The sequence below is a fragment of the Gallus gallus genome, chromosome 2, assembly GCF_016699485.2.
Source record: "Gallus gallus isolate bGalGal1 chromosome 2, bGalGal1.mat.broiler.GRCg7b, whole genome shotgun sequence".
Classification (NCBI taxonomy): domain Eukaryota; kingdom Metazoa; phylum Chordata; class Aves; order Galliformes; family Phasianidae; genus Gallus; species Gallus gallus.
In genome coordinates, this window is record NC_052533.1 from 60,152,958 (window position 1) to 60,169,930 (window position 16,973).

General features: G+C 39.4%; 1 protein-coding gene across 9 annotated transcripts in view; it reads left to right on the plus strand.

Annotated features, from left to right (window-relative positions):
- Positions 1-16,973, plus strand: part of KIF13A (kinesin family member 13A) — a 113,552-nt gene that overhangs the window by 26,450 nt on the left and 70,129 nt on the right. For all 9 annotated transcript variants that reach the window (XM_040696457.2, XM_040696459.2, XM_040696458.2 and 6 more), the window contains one exon: positions 15,484-15,496. In XM_040696457.2, coding sequence (XP_040552391.1) covers positions 15,484-15,496 — 13 coding nt within the window. The remainder of the gene's footprint in view (positions 1-15,483; positions 15,497-16,973) is intronic.

A 16,973-nucleotide genomic window follows, 5' to 3' on the forward strand; every position in this document is an offset into this window, starting at 1 on the left:
CTAAAGTAGGAGAATATATCTGTGCTTCACGTCTGAGTACAACTATTTTGGTCTTAGACTTCCGTATCACCTTTTCTTCTAATATCTTTGCTTTAAATCTGCAACATTTTATTCTGAGACAATGGTAATTTCTATAATGAGTTCAGTAACTGGAGGAATGTGATCAAGGAGTTCTGCAATTAAGTTATCAACACTTCATTTTTTTTTTTTAATCATGTCAGTCTGAAGTATTGACAGCATTTTTGAAAGGTCTGAATGGAGTATTTTATACAGACAGGGCACCAATATTGTATTTTGGAGGATAAGAATTAATAGAATCATCAAGGTTGAAAAACTCCTCTGTGATCATCTAACCCAACTGTCAACTCATCACCACCATGCCCACAAAACCATGCCTTTCAGTGCCACATCTATTTCTTGAATACCTCCAGGGATGGCGACTCCACCACCTCCCTGGGCAGCCTGTTCCAGTATCTCACCACTCTTTGAAGAAGAAATTTTTCCTAACGTCCAACCTGAACCTCCCCTGGTGCAACTTGAGGCCATTACCTCTCATCCTATCATTAGTGCACGGGAGAAGAGGCCAACACCCACCTTGCTGCACCCTTCTTTGAGGTAGTTGCAGAGAGTGATAAAGTCTCCCCTGAGCCTTCTATTCTCTGAACTAAGCAATCCCAGTTCCCTCAGCTGCTCCTTGTAAGACTGTCATAACTCACCAGTTGTTTTACCTTTGATTAGGCTACTAAAAATCACAAGCTTAGAGGTGAGCCATGTGCCTATTTAAAGTCTTACTCTCCCACCCCTGCATATCACTCATGAAGTCCTTAGGAGGTCTATGCTCATTCTGATGTTTCTTTTTTATAAATGATCTAAAAAGGGATGACTACAGGTATGGCAATATGGTGTTGCTGTTAGTAGGTGCCGTCCACAGTGGTGTGGAAGGTTCTTCAGGTGGGATGTGACTAGCTGAGAAATGACATACATACAGTTCACTGTTAAATACAAATCTCGTTTGAGCTTTTGTACTCAATTAGTTTCCCATCGACCTCTTCTTGTGGGACTAATTTTGGAGTCACTCTTGGTCGAGGAAAACATCAGCTTGATTCTCACCAAATGTGTGAATAATGTGAGGGAATGTTACAACCTACTGGAAAAGCATGCTGGGACAGGAGTGGAGGTGTTGTGCCTCTGTGCAGATGCAAAGTTATCTTGAATATTGTGTTTTATTCTGGTACAGCAAGGAAGTGCAGATTAGCAGTAAGCATAGTGAAATTGCAGACCATCTTTACAGCCTGAGAAGGATGAGAAGCTGTTAGAGTGGGTTCAGAGAAGGACCACAAAGATGATCAGAGGGCTGCAGCACCTCTCTTACAAGGAAAGGTTGAGGGAGCTGGGCTTGTTCAGTCTGAAGAACTCATTGTGGCCTTCAAATACTTGAAGGGAGCTTACAGGCAGGAAAAGGAGGATCTTTTTCCATGGTCTGACAGTGATAGGACAAGGGGGAATGGCTTTAAATGAAAAGTAGAGAGATTCAAGTTAGGGAGAAATTCTTACTGGATGATAAGGATGGTAAGGCACTGGCACAGGCTGCCCAGAGAAGCTGTGAGTGCTCCATTCCTGGAGACGTTCAAGGCTAGGTTGAATGAGATCCTGGGCAACCTGATCTAGTGGCTGGCAACCATGCCCATGGCAGGGGGTTGGAACTGGATGGTATTTAAGGTCCCTTCCAACTTAAGCCATTCTGTGATATATGAACAACCAATATATATGAGTCTTTTGGCCTAGAAAGAAGACAGCTGTGGGGGGGAAAGGAGTATGCTTGGAGACCTATACATCTATGAACAGCAGAAGGAATGATTTACTGTCTTTTATCATATGGGAACTTCACCTTAACTTAGCAGGAGAAGGGCTCAGAACAAATGAAAGGTCATGAAGATAATTAAAATGTGGAGTTTGTTGCATGATACTGCGACTTTTGAAAGTCCATGGAGTTGATATATGGTTAAGCAAATTAATATGGAAGAAAAGTAATGGAAGGCCCTTAAGCTCAATTACAACACTTAATCCCATCTAAAGTTTCTCACTGCTTACTGCTGATGAAAGCCCCTGTGTTCTGAAACTGTGTAAGACTGCTGTTTTCTGCCATGTTATGTGAACATTGAGTTGGCTTGATTAAAGGAGCTGATGTCTGCCAAAGGCAGTTTGCCCCTTCTGTGATATATCTGTGGCTTATCTGTGGTGTAGAACTTTACCTTACAACTTTACCTCTGTCTCTGCCTTTGTGTTTCCATCTGCACTTCTGAAGCTTGGCATGTTCCCTGCTGGAGGCAGGCAGCTGTTTGCTGGTTTTGAAAATTAGAGTAGTGAAACTTGTTTTTAAAATAAGGAATGACAAAGCAAACCAAGACTCCCCTCTCACCACCCTGCATTTATCTGGCAGAGGCACAGCTGATTGTGACAAATTCCAGCATTGGAGCTGAGAACAAGAATCTGGAGGTGCCAGTTTAAGAAGTTTCTGCTCTTTGCCTCTTGAGCAATTACGGGAGGCTTTCTTAGGACAACTGTTGCCGATGTGTGCTTGTCTGAAGCTTACTCATTGTGCCTCAGACCTGAAACTGTGTGTGTACACTTGAAACCTTACCTGTTTTTCCTCCTCTCCTTCTCCCTGCTGAGATAAAACTATTTCACCTGTGACCTTATTAAAGATAGGCTCTGCTTTCAAAGTTTTCCTTTCTCTGTTTGCAAGACGTTCTTGGAAAGGATTTGTTGGCTGAAGTTGGTTTTAACTTTAAAAAAAAAACAAAAAGGAAGCTGTTGCTGTGGTCCATGCCTCATTCTTTCTGACTTCTAATGCAAACTAAAATTTGCTGTAGTTCTTCAGTCTGCCTTTCACAGAAGACCTAGGCAATGGTTCTTCAAGACTGCCTTAGGACTGTGACAAAGGCTATGGTGAACTGTGCTTTATATGCAAAAAATCTCGTTTCTAAGAATGTATGTGTTTTTCAAACTCTTAAAAATGCAGACATTATTTCATAGGTAGTGCAGTGTAACTACAATGTAGAAATATGCCATTCTAAAAGGCACTTGGTAGAATCACTTGATTATTCTCTGTGCTTCAGATATGCTATCTTTAAGAAATACGAATCCAAACTGATTTATGAAGTAACTAGGATGGTTAAAAGTGTGCAGAACCCATATGAAAGAGTGGCTCTCATGTTACATTTTGCTCCTAGCTCTGTGTAGGTAGCCCATTTAGTTTGAAGCATTAACTTACAGGACAGTGTTGGCACATGAGTTTAAATTTCTTCAAGATCAGCAACCAGGAAGAACTTCTGAACATTGGTAGGATGAAAAGCCTTCTGTGAGGCAGAACAGCATAACTGATATTGAATTGCTTCAACTCTGTCTGGAGTCTTTAAGACTTCATGGCATTGTTGCTTGTCATAGACTGTATGCAGTGGATATCATATATGCTTGCTATATTCAACCTGTTAACATAGATTGGCAGATATGATCTCACTAACTTGTCTCTGAGACTAGACAACTCATTTTGTTTTTCTCTCTTTTCAGGAAACACTAAATATCTATTTCAGTTCTTCAGTAATTCTTTGATTGTATTAGTGGCTTGTACACCATAGTATCGTGACCTCTTGGATTTTCATAACCTTCCAAGTCTAAGAAGGCTGAGATGACTCTTGTTTCTTTCACACTTTGCTTGTAATCTTGTGATTCACGTGTCCATATTTATGGAGTCAACAGTTCTCTTATTGAGAACTGCTTGTAATACTCTGTCTTGTACTTCTGACTTCTAGTGTAACATTTTTATTTTCAAGCAAATTGTAATTTTATAGGACAGAGGCCAAATGTTTAGTGTGTATTGTGAAATAAGTAAAATAAAATTACTTCAATTGTTAGCATTTAGCTGTGGACTCATTCTCTGCCAAAGTGCTTCAGAGTCATATCTGTCTTTCTTCATATACAAGTCTCTAGGTAAGGTGAGCAGTACATCATCTTTGTTTTAAACCACTTATTATATGAGGGCTGCTCTGAAAGTAATGTCTTCTATTTTATGATGCAGGCCCACAGTGTCAGAGGTGAACGTTGGTAGTATTGGCAGTAGAGATTGAACCTTCTTGCCAGTGTTCCATTATATTCTGTTGCTGTGTGACAGCTGACAGTAGAGGGGCAGTCTGAAAAAATGTTGTCTGACATGGAAGTGCATATGAAGCAAAGGTGTGTCATTGAATTCCTCAGGGTGGAAAAAATGGTACCCATTGACATTCATCAATGCTTGCTGAATGTTTCTGAAGACCGAACAGTGGGTGTGAGCACAGTGAGGCAGTGGGCGCTGTGTTGAAAGACAAACTGGATGGCCATACAGATTTTTATGAGCACAGCATGCAGGCTGTTGTTGTTCATGTCTGGTGAAAATGCGTAACGAATGGTAGTGACTACATTGAAAAATAGTGTTTTGTAGCTAAGAATTTGCTTTATCAAATAACGTTATTGTGCAATTTGTGCTATTGCTTCCGTAGAGATAAATAGGAGACATTACTTTCGGAGTGGCCTATGTATTTCTTGACTTGACAAAGCAAACCCATTTTTTTTTTTAAGAACTGAGTTTAAACCCTATCCCATTTGACTCTCAGTTTTATTTCTGAGTTTGTTGCCTTTAAGCATTTCATCTACGCTGAAGCTGTGTAGAAACATCATTTTCATAGTAATGGCTGTGACCCCCTACTGAGATCTAAAGATAATAGACACTAAGTTAAAATCCCTTCATCTGCCAGAGCAAACTAAACAATTCCATTGTGGTTTTCAAGTAGAACTGACCAAGCTTGTTTACTGAAAATCAATCAGTGAAATCTGGATGTCTGGCCTTTCCTGATAACATCACTTGAAGGGAACAACAGATATTGCTCTTTACAGTGAACAGACTTCCAGGAGACTTGAATAAAGTACTGGTGTAAAAAGTAGTCATGAAACCCTACTGAACGCTACATAAGCTGCTGAAAAATGTTCTATGTTTTGTGTTGTATACTTCTTTCTTTGAAACGGATGTATTTAGGTTGGTGTGTGGAACACACCACATAAAGGCTTTTAGAGATGTTTTTTATTGGCTTTTTAAAGTAAAGATGTTATTAATGCAAGTCTGAGATGGTTGTAAATGGTTTCAAAATTCCTCAATTACAAACGAAGAATCATCTTATACTAATATTCATGCTCTACACCATTATCTTAAGTGAAAATCAATTATACCACATTTCAAAGGATGGTTGAGATGGGAAGGGACCTCTGGAGGATTTGGCCTAACCCCTGCTCAGGCAGAGTAACAAGGCCCATGTCCAGGAATATTTTGGGCATCTCCAAGGAGAAGACCTCACACCTTGCACTGCCAGTGTGGGTACTCCAGTACTTGCACAGTACAGAATTGCTGCCTAGTTTTCAGACAGAATCTTTTTTGTTCCAGTTTGTTGACGTTGCCTGTTGGCCTGGCACTGGACACCTCTGAAAAGACCCTGGTTCCATTTTCTTTGTACCTTCCTTTCAAGGATTAATAGACATTAATGAGAACCTCCTGAGCCTCCTCTTCTCCAGCCTGAATATCCCGGCTCCTTCAGCCTTTCTTCGCAGGAGAGGTGCTCCAGTCCCTAATTTTTAATTTTTTAACTTAATAATTTTATTACTTGTAAGTGTATAATGCCAGGCTTACGGACACTAGATTCAACCATTTAGAATTCATTGTGATCTAGAAGAATAACTTTCTTAATGATAGGTACGAATATCATTTGGATCTTTTAGTCTACGATCAGTTAGGATCATACATGGCAGTTATAAAATGATGCTTTTTTAGCCCTGCAAAGGGTAGGCTCTTCTCATTGCTACCGATATGGAACAGGTTGCCCAAGGAGGTTGTGGATGCCCCATCTCTGGAGGCATTCAAGGCCAGGCTGGATGTGGCTCTGGGCAGCCTGGTCTGGAGGTTGGCGATCCTGCACATAGCAGGGGGGTTGAAACTCGATGATCATTATGGTCCTTTTCAACCCAGGCCATTCTATGATTCTATATAGCTATATATTCCCTATTTTGGATGTAAGCAATGTGTACTTTATTTTTCAGTCTAGGAAGATTTAGGAGGCTTATTCATTTTTTCACAGATAACAAAGATGGAAATGCCAATGCTAGTTGTGTAGAAGTCTGAAGTGTTCATTGTTATTTAAATGCTAACATGGCACACAAGTGAAGAGATTGTTATCAGCAAGTACATATTATTCATACATAAGGTAATGCCTGCTTGAAAAGTCTTACTTTGACCCACAAGTATTTTCTTCACTACAACAAAGCTTGTAGGTAAGGTGATATTTATAGTCATTTCCACAAATCTCCAGTTCGCTGGGAAGGATTGAGTGTTAAATTTTGTTGGTCTCACCTTCTCAGTTGTACAGAGCACTAGCTTGTGTTTTCTGACAAGGCGTTGAGCTCTGTGACCTGTGTGCTTCTCTGACATGAAGCAGAAGGTAACCTCTGTCTGAAGCCCTCAGGTGGAAAATCTGTGAGCGCCATGGCAGTTGCCAGCCCTTCTCTGCTGGAACTCATCTATTCACAGATTCTAGAAGTGAGCTCAGGTTGTGCCTTCCTCTGCTAGGTTCAGTGGCATAGTGCTTGTTGTTTGCCTTCTGTGAAGATCATGAGCTGTCTTGGCAGTTGTTCTGTTTTTGTTAGCTGAGGAACTCGGAGCAAACGCTATGAAGGATTTTTCTTGGGGTGACTTCTGTGATTCATTTCATGACATGCTAGGTTACTAGATCTTGCTAGAATACTGCCTAAGCCTCAAAGAAAACAACGAATAAAAATTTCACTTATATGGATCCTATATAAGGATAAAATCTCAGTACTTCTAAGTTGGGTGTTGGTTCTGCTGCAAGTTACTCACTTTAATTAGGTGGAGCTGATTTGAGTTTACGTTCCTGCTATATTGTTCCACACAATAAACCCTTTTTTATCACATGCATCATCTCACTCTTTCTCTGCACAGTGTTCTGTCACATGGTAGCACTTGTTAGCACTGTCTTTTAAAGCAAATAATGTAATGTTAGTCACCGCCACATTAGCTGTTGCAGCCTGCTCTTAGAGACTTCCTAAAATCTTTCTGGTGAGGTGGCAGAGATTGCTGTGCTAATGCGTACTGTCATCAGAACCGTGGAAACTTTCAGTTTCTTACACAAGTAAATGAATGGCATTTCTGACCATTTAATATTCGCAGTACTGAAAAAGCATGCTAGGATGAAACAGAGATAGCAACTTGTGGATTTTGCTGAGTCTCAGGAAGAGAATTCTTTCATACTACAGTTATATTTAAGGAATGCTAACATACATTTGCACAGCTGTATGAAGCGTTGTGCCCGATCAGCATCTTTTTTGGAATCTCAGTAGTAACATAAATTGGATTAAATTTGCATGAGGATTTTCCCAGGTGTGATGATGGAATGTGACAGTGAAGTCTGTGGGCTGTGTCTTGTCCAGTCTGAGCAAATGGTTGGGGCCGTTGCATCGGGAATGGCTCAGCTAAATCCTTGTCCTGCTTGACTAGGAAGGAACCTTACAGCAAGGATGGTCTTACAATGAAGTGTCACAACATAGTGATACGGCTGAGATTCAGATCCAGTTACTTTCTTAATTCCAATAGTTGAATTCTTTCCAGTACATTATCTCTTTCTTTTTTTTACTAGAGATCTGCCTTCATCAATCAAGTTGCTAATCACTTTTAGTATCTTTGAAGCTAATTGTGATACCGAGCTTTAAACTGTCTGTTATTAATGAAGTGGAATTTAATTTATGAAATACTACATTGCTTAGCAAGTTTCCATCATCTACCTTTGAAGGCGATCTGTTTTGCAACAAACACTCAACAATTAATTAAAGCTCTGTATTTTTCCAAAGATCTTTGAATGCTGCATGCAGAACGGGTGTATCTACAATGCAGCATAATGTTTTGGTGGTTTGTACAGGCAGCATTTCAAAAGGAGATTTCTACAGAGCAGGAGCATTAATAGGGAACGTTTTCCTTTGACATTGGAGAGATAAGGGGCAGTTAGTTGCTGGGTGCAACTAACCCCAGCAGCTGGCTGGATGTGATGGTCTCCATAGAGTGTGTGCAGAGCTGAAATGCCAGTTAATGCACAGGACGTTTTCCACCTCGTGAGTGCTAGAAGTAAATGCAACAACATTGGAATAGTAGCTCCCTAATAAATGCCACGGTAACTTTATTAACAATGCTAGGATGCCTTTCCACGTCCTCTACAGAAACGTAGACTGCCCAGACAGGAGTTTCATTCAATTCAGTCTGAGAATCAGTCATTGAAGACTAGCTTCATAGCTGACAGCTCCGGGGTTCTGAGATATGACTCGTTTCTCTTATCTCACCGGGCTTGATTAGTTAGTAAAGATGTTCTGATTTAGAATCTTTAGCATTCGATTTTATTGAGAAATGTGAGAAAATAATCAGTTTGAGGGAATCAGTTGTTGGCAACTGCCTTTAATAATAGTCGTTACATCTTACGTTCCTTTGCCATTTTGTTGTGAGGCTGCTTTGTTGTTGGTATAAGCACACTATTGATGGTGATTGTCTCCTACTTTGGTAGGAGATGCTTGTTAGAATAACTAGTCTTGGACAAGCTTTGAATGACTGGTATTTAAGACTTGTGGAGAATAGATTGTTTGACTTGATGAATTCTGGATAGTGACCTCAACAGTAAGGTTTGAGTTAAGAGTTCTTTTACTGCAGAGCAGAATGACACTTCTATTGAGTCAGTTTTTACTTCTTCAGTAAAACTAAGCCAATTAGCTGAAATGGGATAATACTGCCATCTCTTTGTTTTGATTTAAAAAAAGATAATGTTGAAGGATGGCTGAGTGGACAGAATTTTCTTTGGAGAACAATCTGTCAAAGTTATGCATTAATCTTTCTGCATATAGTGCTGGCTATGTTCCTAAGCCAATGACTGTTTGCAGAGTGGCTTGCTTTTGCAGTTAGACAGTTATCAGCTCCTTTCAAGTTGTCAGAAGAAATTGTTCTTACTTGAGCTTGAGTCTTCTTTGTAAAAATTAGAACTACCTGAACTTCATGTCAATACATTGCTGATGTTGGGCAGAAAAATAGTCAGAACTTATAGTGAAAGGTAGGTTAGGGACTAGATGTGTTCCAGCACAGTTGGCGCTGTTTTCTGTCTTGTAAACATCTTTCACTTATTTCAGAGACCTTGTGCTGGTTTTATAACCTGAGGTTTTTTTTATGCAGTGGTAGTCACTCTACTACTGTAATGCCTGTTTTACTTAACTTGTTCTGCAGAACTGATTTCAGTGTTTGACTTTTCTCTCTTTCCATTGGGCACCAGTGCATAGCTGACAGCTCCTTGATACAGTGCTTTCGTCAAGGTAGAGAGCAACCTATTTTTAGTGTTGCTGTGTTTGTTTGTTTGTTTTGTGATGTTTCGGATTATGATCAGCTATCTCACTATGCAAGCACTTGATCAAACCACTTTACTTGTTAAAATGTTTTTATTTCGCTATTCTTTTTTTCTGTAGAACAGACTTTTGCTGAATAGGAGAATTGAACAGACACAGGCTATGTTCTACCCTACTTATGCAAGAATATAAAATAACTATTTGTATTAAAAAAAAAAAGAGAGAAAGTTCAACAGTATATAAAGTATGTGTTCTGGGATCCCTGGTACTGAACTGTGATGCTGACTTTCTCATTAGCCAGCTCTGTCAGAGGTGCCCCAGCCAAGTACAAAGGTTGGACACTTCCCTTTCAGGGCATTGCCCCATTTCCTTTGACCTTCTCCTGCCTTGAAGGAGTAGAAGGAGGAAATGGGCAAATAAATCTCCTTTTTCTGTGTTTTGGAGAAAATGATAAGCTGCTAATACTTCTCAACACATGATCATCAGAACAGTTACTATGACAGACTGTAATCCTTTTGTAGATATGTGCTTTTATTAAGTAGTACCCGTTAACAAAGTATATACATATCTTTTCTAAGATGCATAGTGTCAGGCCTGCAAGTAACAACCTGCAGTGATAAACCACTCAACAGTGACAGGTCCTAGAGTTGCAGGATATTCCTGTGAGGGATAATAGAAGAAAAACCTCATCTTTATTTTTACATACCTGCAGTTTCTAGGAATGAGTGCTGAATGTCTGCTATCTCTGCTACAACCACTCTGACAACCTTATATACCCAGGCAAACAATGCAGTTACTTTGATCAAATAAAGTAAGAGGCATTTGTTATGGTGATCCTACTACTGGTTAGTTCATCCCATAAAGATTCTGGGATGTTCTTTTTTTACAGTACTGGCAGTGTGATTTAAAAACAAAAGAAACAAAAAGAATGACAACAGAACACCACCAAAAAATAAATTAAAAAAACATTCTATTTGTTTTGATCAACTTGTCTTTAGGTTCCAGGGGTTGGAAAGGTGGTAAGAAAAGGTAAGGCTGAAATCGAGGATGGGAGGAGTATAAAGCTATATCCTTGCATGTACATGAAAGCATAACAAGTTTGATAACCTGTTCCAACTTGACTTAGCTGGGAACAGCCAGGCTGTAGGCTCATACAAAGGGCCCATTCATTCCCTGATATTACAGAATTCTCAACAGAATAAACTGCATGTGAGGAATATGTGAAAGGCAAGATGTGAAAACTGTAGCTATTAAATGCTGCCAGGGAGATCTCAAAAATAAATGTGGAAACATTTTCTATATCCATCAGGATGATCTCAGTTTGCTGATCTTTATGCTCACAGAAGAAAGAAAAAATATTTTTTTCAACTCATTAAAAAAAAAAATAAAGATTTTTCTCCCCTTTTCTACTATACTGGAAGTTGCTTTCAATAATTTTTCTGGAAAAGTACCTTGATGACTATACAGCCACTACATATAAACATTTAATTATATATTTGAGAAAATAGTGAGTACTGCAAATCTGCTGTGATTGCACATGCGGTGAGAGCAAAAAGGTATTTCAGAGTCAGTGTTTTGGATGATGATTCGTGCTGGAGTCAGCGGTGGAGTCAGCTTGGAAGAGCAAGCTGAAAACCCTGTGGTTGGTTCATCATCTGCTATAGATATTACCTGTGGTTACTTAACATAGCTGGCTATTACTGCTTTGTCTTCATTAACTGATTGTGAGAAAGGAAAAGAATCCACAGAATACTTTCCAAAATATGATGTAATTATAGTACATTTGTGACCTACTTGGCTTCTTGGCTTGATCCTATTGGAGAAGAATTGGATTGTATGAGTGTCATTCCAGAGAGACTAAGACCTACTTTTCAAATGCCTCCTTCCCCCCTCTCCTTAAATGTAGAATACCTGGGTTTATACCTACAGGACCATTTTAAAAAGCACCTTACCTCTGCCACAGATGACATTCTTAAAGGGTGGTGGTGAAACATAATTAGATGGAAGGAGTGGTGGGAGGAACATTTACCAATGCTTTCACGTTTTTTGATATTTGAGATGACTTTTTCACTGGTGGAAGTGGCATTTGGTTGGGAATGCTGACAACATCACTAAGGGACAAAAGCTGTTCTCATTGGTGTTGTTCTGAACTTGACTGTCATCACAGTGACATTACCACCCACCTCTGGATGCTCATAGTGCAGGACTGTCTTCTGTTGCTCCTTGTTAAACAGCACTAGTTTTCTGGTCACAATATGTAATGCTAGCTTATTCCTTATTATTAAACTACAGAGGAAGTGCACACATCTCATTGTATGCTGTCTTGGGGAGTTTACAGTAGATGGCAGAGAGAAAACATTGATGCAGTTAAGTAGACTACACATGCCTGTTCTAGCACAGAACATTATAATAGAATCGAACCTCATTTTGTGCATTTGAGATAGAGGCATGCTGTGAGTTGAGATCTTGGCATGTATATCATAGAATCATAGATGGCCTGGGTTGAAAAGGACCATAATGATCAGCTAGTTTCAACCCCCCTTCTATGTGCAGGGTCAACAACCTCCAGACCAGGCTGCCCAGAGCCACATCCAGCCTGGCCTTGAATGCCTTCGGGGATGGGGCATCCACAGCCTCCTTGGGCAACCTGTTCCAGTGTGTCACCACCCTCTGAGTGAAAAACTTCATCCTAATATCTAAACTAAACCTTGCTTGTCTTAGTTTAAAACTATTCCCCCTTGTCCTATCACTATTAACCCATGTAAACAGTTGTTCCCCATTCTGTTGATGTGCTCTTTTCAAATGAGGTCTCCCCAAAGCCTTCTCTCTTCCAAGCTGAACAAGCCCAGTTCCATCAACCTTTCTTCATAGGAGAGGTGCTCCAGCCCTTTGATCGTTTTAGTGGCCCTCCTCTGGACCCCTTCCAAGAGCTCTGTGTCTTTCATATTTGCCAGGCAGAAAAGGAGAGACTTGGTGCTGCTGCAGAAGATAAAGTTGGAGTAGGTCTCCAGGGGCAGACCTCTGTAAACGTACTTTTCAGCATAGTTAGAAAATCATTCTAGTGACATTTTGCTATGCCGTGATGTTTTCAGGACAAAAGAGGAAGTTTAAAAGTGCAGTTAGCTTCAAGGTAATTGCAATTTGCACTTCCTCTGAAGGATGAGAATATTTTTCAGATTTTTGGTGGTGATTACTTTGGTCTTGGATTCTGGATATGTCAGAGAATAAATTGTCCTTTGTCAGATTAAACAAAAACCTGCTATTGTGCGGACACATTACAGGGATTGATAACTATGATATTTCTTCGCTGCTTGGTTTAGAGGAGATTTTGTTGCTATTCAAAAGATATACCTTCATGTTGTCATCAGCACAGTGTCTGATGGAACATAGACGTTTAAACATGGAATAAGCCTGGGAAGTAAAAATGTCATTTGATGTAGCTCTGTGATCTGCTGTCCCCTCCCCTTCCCCCAAGCTGTGATACTGAATCAGCAGATCTACTTGGTCAAGGTGTGATTAAAAAGTGAGACAAATCCAGTTCTTTATGGAGCTGAAAAGATGCTGGCTTGTGGGACAGGGAAGAAACTATGAAGCACATCTGAAAAAAATAAAGTGAAAACAGCATATTTTGATGAAAAATTGATTGAGGCTAACGCAGGTTTTATAAGACACCTTTAAGTTACTACATGTGTGATTTCAGTAGAACTGTAAACAGTTATTTTTTTATCATTGCCAGAATAAGGGTTGCAGTGACTTGATGAGCTGGAATTTTTGAGGGACTTAAAGAAATCATATCTTCTAGAGCAAGGTAACTGATTTCCAGAGGCCTTTGCTTGCGTTGCTGCTGCTGAGGCTGGCAGGTGCCTGAGGAGTTAGGAGTTCAGCTGCAGCTCCTTGTGCCTTGACGTCCAGGAAGCTGGCAATAGATCTCGCTTCCAATGGGGAAACTCCAGCTGTCCACCAGCATTTGAAAAAGTTGCTGTTCTGTTTTTCTTAGAGTGACCATCAGAGGAAAGTGAGAGAGGACTTCCTAAAAGGTTTGCATTGCTTAAAGAAATGTGTTACAAAATGTGCAAGAGAAGTTGTTTACTGAAGTGATGTTCTGTACCCATTATTCATATGAGGCTTATCAAACAGAAAACCAGTTGGTAAACTTTCTGTTGGCATTTGCTTTCTTTGACGAACAGTTGCCCTTACTGAATGGGGACCCTACTGAACTACGACAGCTGCCTATTTGGAATCCCCCAAGAAAGCTGTTAAATTCTTGAATTATTTCTCAAGATGTGAGTGCATTTGAAATAAATGAAAACCTTTTCAAAGAGGTTTGGGTAACTTCCCTCAATAGGAACTTCTCTTTAGTGTAGGAATAGAAGGTTTAGAGCTGATACTAAGACTTGGGCTAGATGAGCTGACAAAGTTGAACTTCCATTACATCTGGAAATTCATTAAATGAAAAAAGATACCAGGTATAGCAAAATAGTATTTTTTGACTTGATAAGAGTGATTTCAGCACAAGTTCTGAACCACCTGTCTGTGAGCTCGCTATGGGGTGAGCAGCTGCTATTAATGAGAGGGTAAGGCTGCTGGAGGTGGTTTGGCTAGGACGCAAAGCGTATTTGCATTATACCAGTACTATATGCCAGCTATGTAATTCTGGTTTAGTCAGATGTGTCATCTGAGGTATGAGCTGAGAGCAGGCAGAAAGGATTGTGTAAGAAGTGTTTGTGTTTGACTTTCTTTCAGCCTTTTTTGCTGAGCCTCCATGTTGTGGAGCAATAGAAAGACAGTTCAAAGTGTTATTTCCCTCCTCTGCCTTTGTGGAGTTTGTGTCTGTGATTTGGTGGGGGAAAGCAGGGCTTGGTCTTGTGTTTCTACACTGAGACAATAATAACTACCTGGTATCATAGAATTTTGTGTAGAGTGCCTGTCCTTTTTGTTGGATGTATGGAGACTCCGCATCCTTATCCTTATTTTGTAAACCTCATTGCGTTCTCTGATTGCGCTGTCTTTTCTGTAGATCTTTTCATCTGTGTTTTTTTTCTCATCAGTCACACGTGCATGATTGATGTGAAATGCGGAGAGAAGGTTCTAGTGTGCATCACTTCAGGTTAATTTAAAGCTATGCATAAGATTGTAGTTTTCATGAACGGCCTAAACCAATGTAATTCTGGATTGTATCTTTGGCTCTCCTCTTGCACTGGCATTAGCAAGCATAGGGCTGCTTAGTGACACATCTCAGTGATCTGACGCGACCAGTCCCTCCAAAAAAACCCAACAAACGAATTGAATTTACTGTGTGACCACATGGCTGCCAGGGTAAACATGAAACATTGAAGGGCAAGGCAAAGTACTCTACGTTGGTATCCTCAGTTTGAAACTTTTTACCTCTGCTCTATTTATGACAGCACCAATTGGAGTTGTTCCTGAAGGATAATGGTGTTTTTGCTTTGGTTTGCCATGTTCTGCGTAGGCTTTCAGTGGCCAGGGAAAATACAGGTTTCTTTTTTTCTATACATTTCTATAAACTCAGTGAGAGGCAACTGTTTGACTCTTACCTTATTCTTGTATGTGTAGCACTACTGAAGTTAGTGGGACTTCGCTCCAGTGCTTTTATCTATCAGTTTGTAGGCTGTTTTAGCTTACCACAAAATGTGATTTGACTTCCATGGCAAAGAAAAAGAATGCTTGTTTATATTTTTAAACTCAGTGCTGTTAGATTTTATAGCTGTAAGGAGTGTTACATTTTCTTTCTCTCTTTTAAATGTATGATTATATTAATGATTAAGGAACTACTGATACTTGTTAAAAATCTATGCTATATCTCGTAAGTATCTTCTGGTTTCTTCTGATGTGATTATTCTTAAATACACTGTGGGTTACAAAAAAAGAGTTCAGATTATAGTAATGAAGTGCACTGACATTGTTTTTATTTCTTTTCTTTTTCTGCTACCTTCCATTTGTGTGAATGGTCAATTCATACTTCACCTCATCGTTGCTGACTTTTTCTCCATCTTCTAGAAAACCACCTAAGGTAAGTTATTCTCTCTCCTTATGTTTGGGCCTCCTTTAAAAGTGTTGAATACTACAGAAATCTGGCATGTTTCTATACCATGGGATCAATGTGGCTTTGGGGTTGGAGTCAATGATCTCCAGAGATTCTTTCCAACCCCTATGATTCTATGATTTTGTCATCTTCAAGAATCAGTAATTTGTACCAAGTTGCCAAAGAGCACCAGAACTTGGTTAGAAAACACTCTTGGGGAAAAGAAGCAGAATGAGTGTTATGTATCTATTGGGATAGAGGAGCCTTACTAGGATGAGAAATACAGCATCAGTATAGGGCTGTATGTAAGCAGTGGTAAGGTGAAAGCGGCATGGCTGCTACGTTTTGTCGACAGATGCAAATCCCAGCATATTGGTATTTTGCCACAGCAATTGAAAGGATGATTTTGTCCTTTTTGTTTCTGTTGGATGTTATTTTTCATAGCAGAGAGCTGTAGTTAACTGTGAATGAGTTTATTTTACATTATTCTCTTTGATCTGTAAATCTTGAAGAAATAGTTTATGTGCAAGTCTGAGGTGTCTTCTACAGGTGTAGCAGAGTATTATATAAGCCTTCTGGGAAGTGAAATTGGGATGGGTATCTGTTTATCTACCTAGATGCCTATTCTACCTATGTGATTCAGAGAGCTATTTTTGTGTGTATATAAATATATATAAATGTGTCTGAATACCGTTCTGATTATTTTTTAAGGTGTAAGAAGAAAATATCTCAGTAAGTGATCTGTATTAGTCTCATTAGGTAGGGAAGAATGGAACAAAATCTGTTCTAGCGTGAATTGAAATAATCATATAAACCAAACACAATTTAAGATCCCAGCAGGTGAAAATAAAAAAGAAAAAAAAGACAATTGTTATTATAGTAAATAACACTGATATTTCCATTTGAAATGCTATGCCGGACTGACATTTTTTTTCCCAGGGTGATTGAATCTCTTAAAAAGGTGGAACTGGTTTTTAGTTTCTCCTTTTTTTTCCAGAGTACTACAGTTCTTCTGTCAACTCCAGTTAATATACCTAGCAGAAAAGAGCTGGCTCATTGACTTTAAAAAGAAAACTAACAAACAAAACAACAAAAAAAAACCAAACATGCAAGCCCCCATTTCTTTTTTGTAGTTTTACCGACAAAAAAATTCACAAGCCTTCCTTTTCTGTACTGCCCCATTCATATACCCTTGTAGGCAAATAAAGTTATTATTGACGTTATGTAAAAGCTTAATTACAGCCTTGAGTTTCTTCCACAAAAGCGTACCAGCTGCATAGTTGTGTATGTAGGCCACATAATTGCTAGGTATAGTTAGATGGTCATTGATATCCTTGAGCTATAATACTGCAACTTAGGATGATGAAATGTTGATCAGTTTGAGACAGAAGATGCTTCTTACCATCAGTAGAAAAACATTTTGTGAGTATTTCAAGACATGATATGAGATGAGGATGCTTCTTGA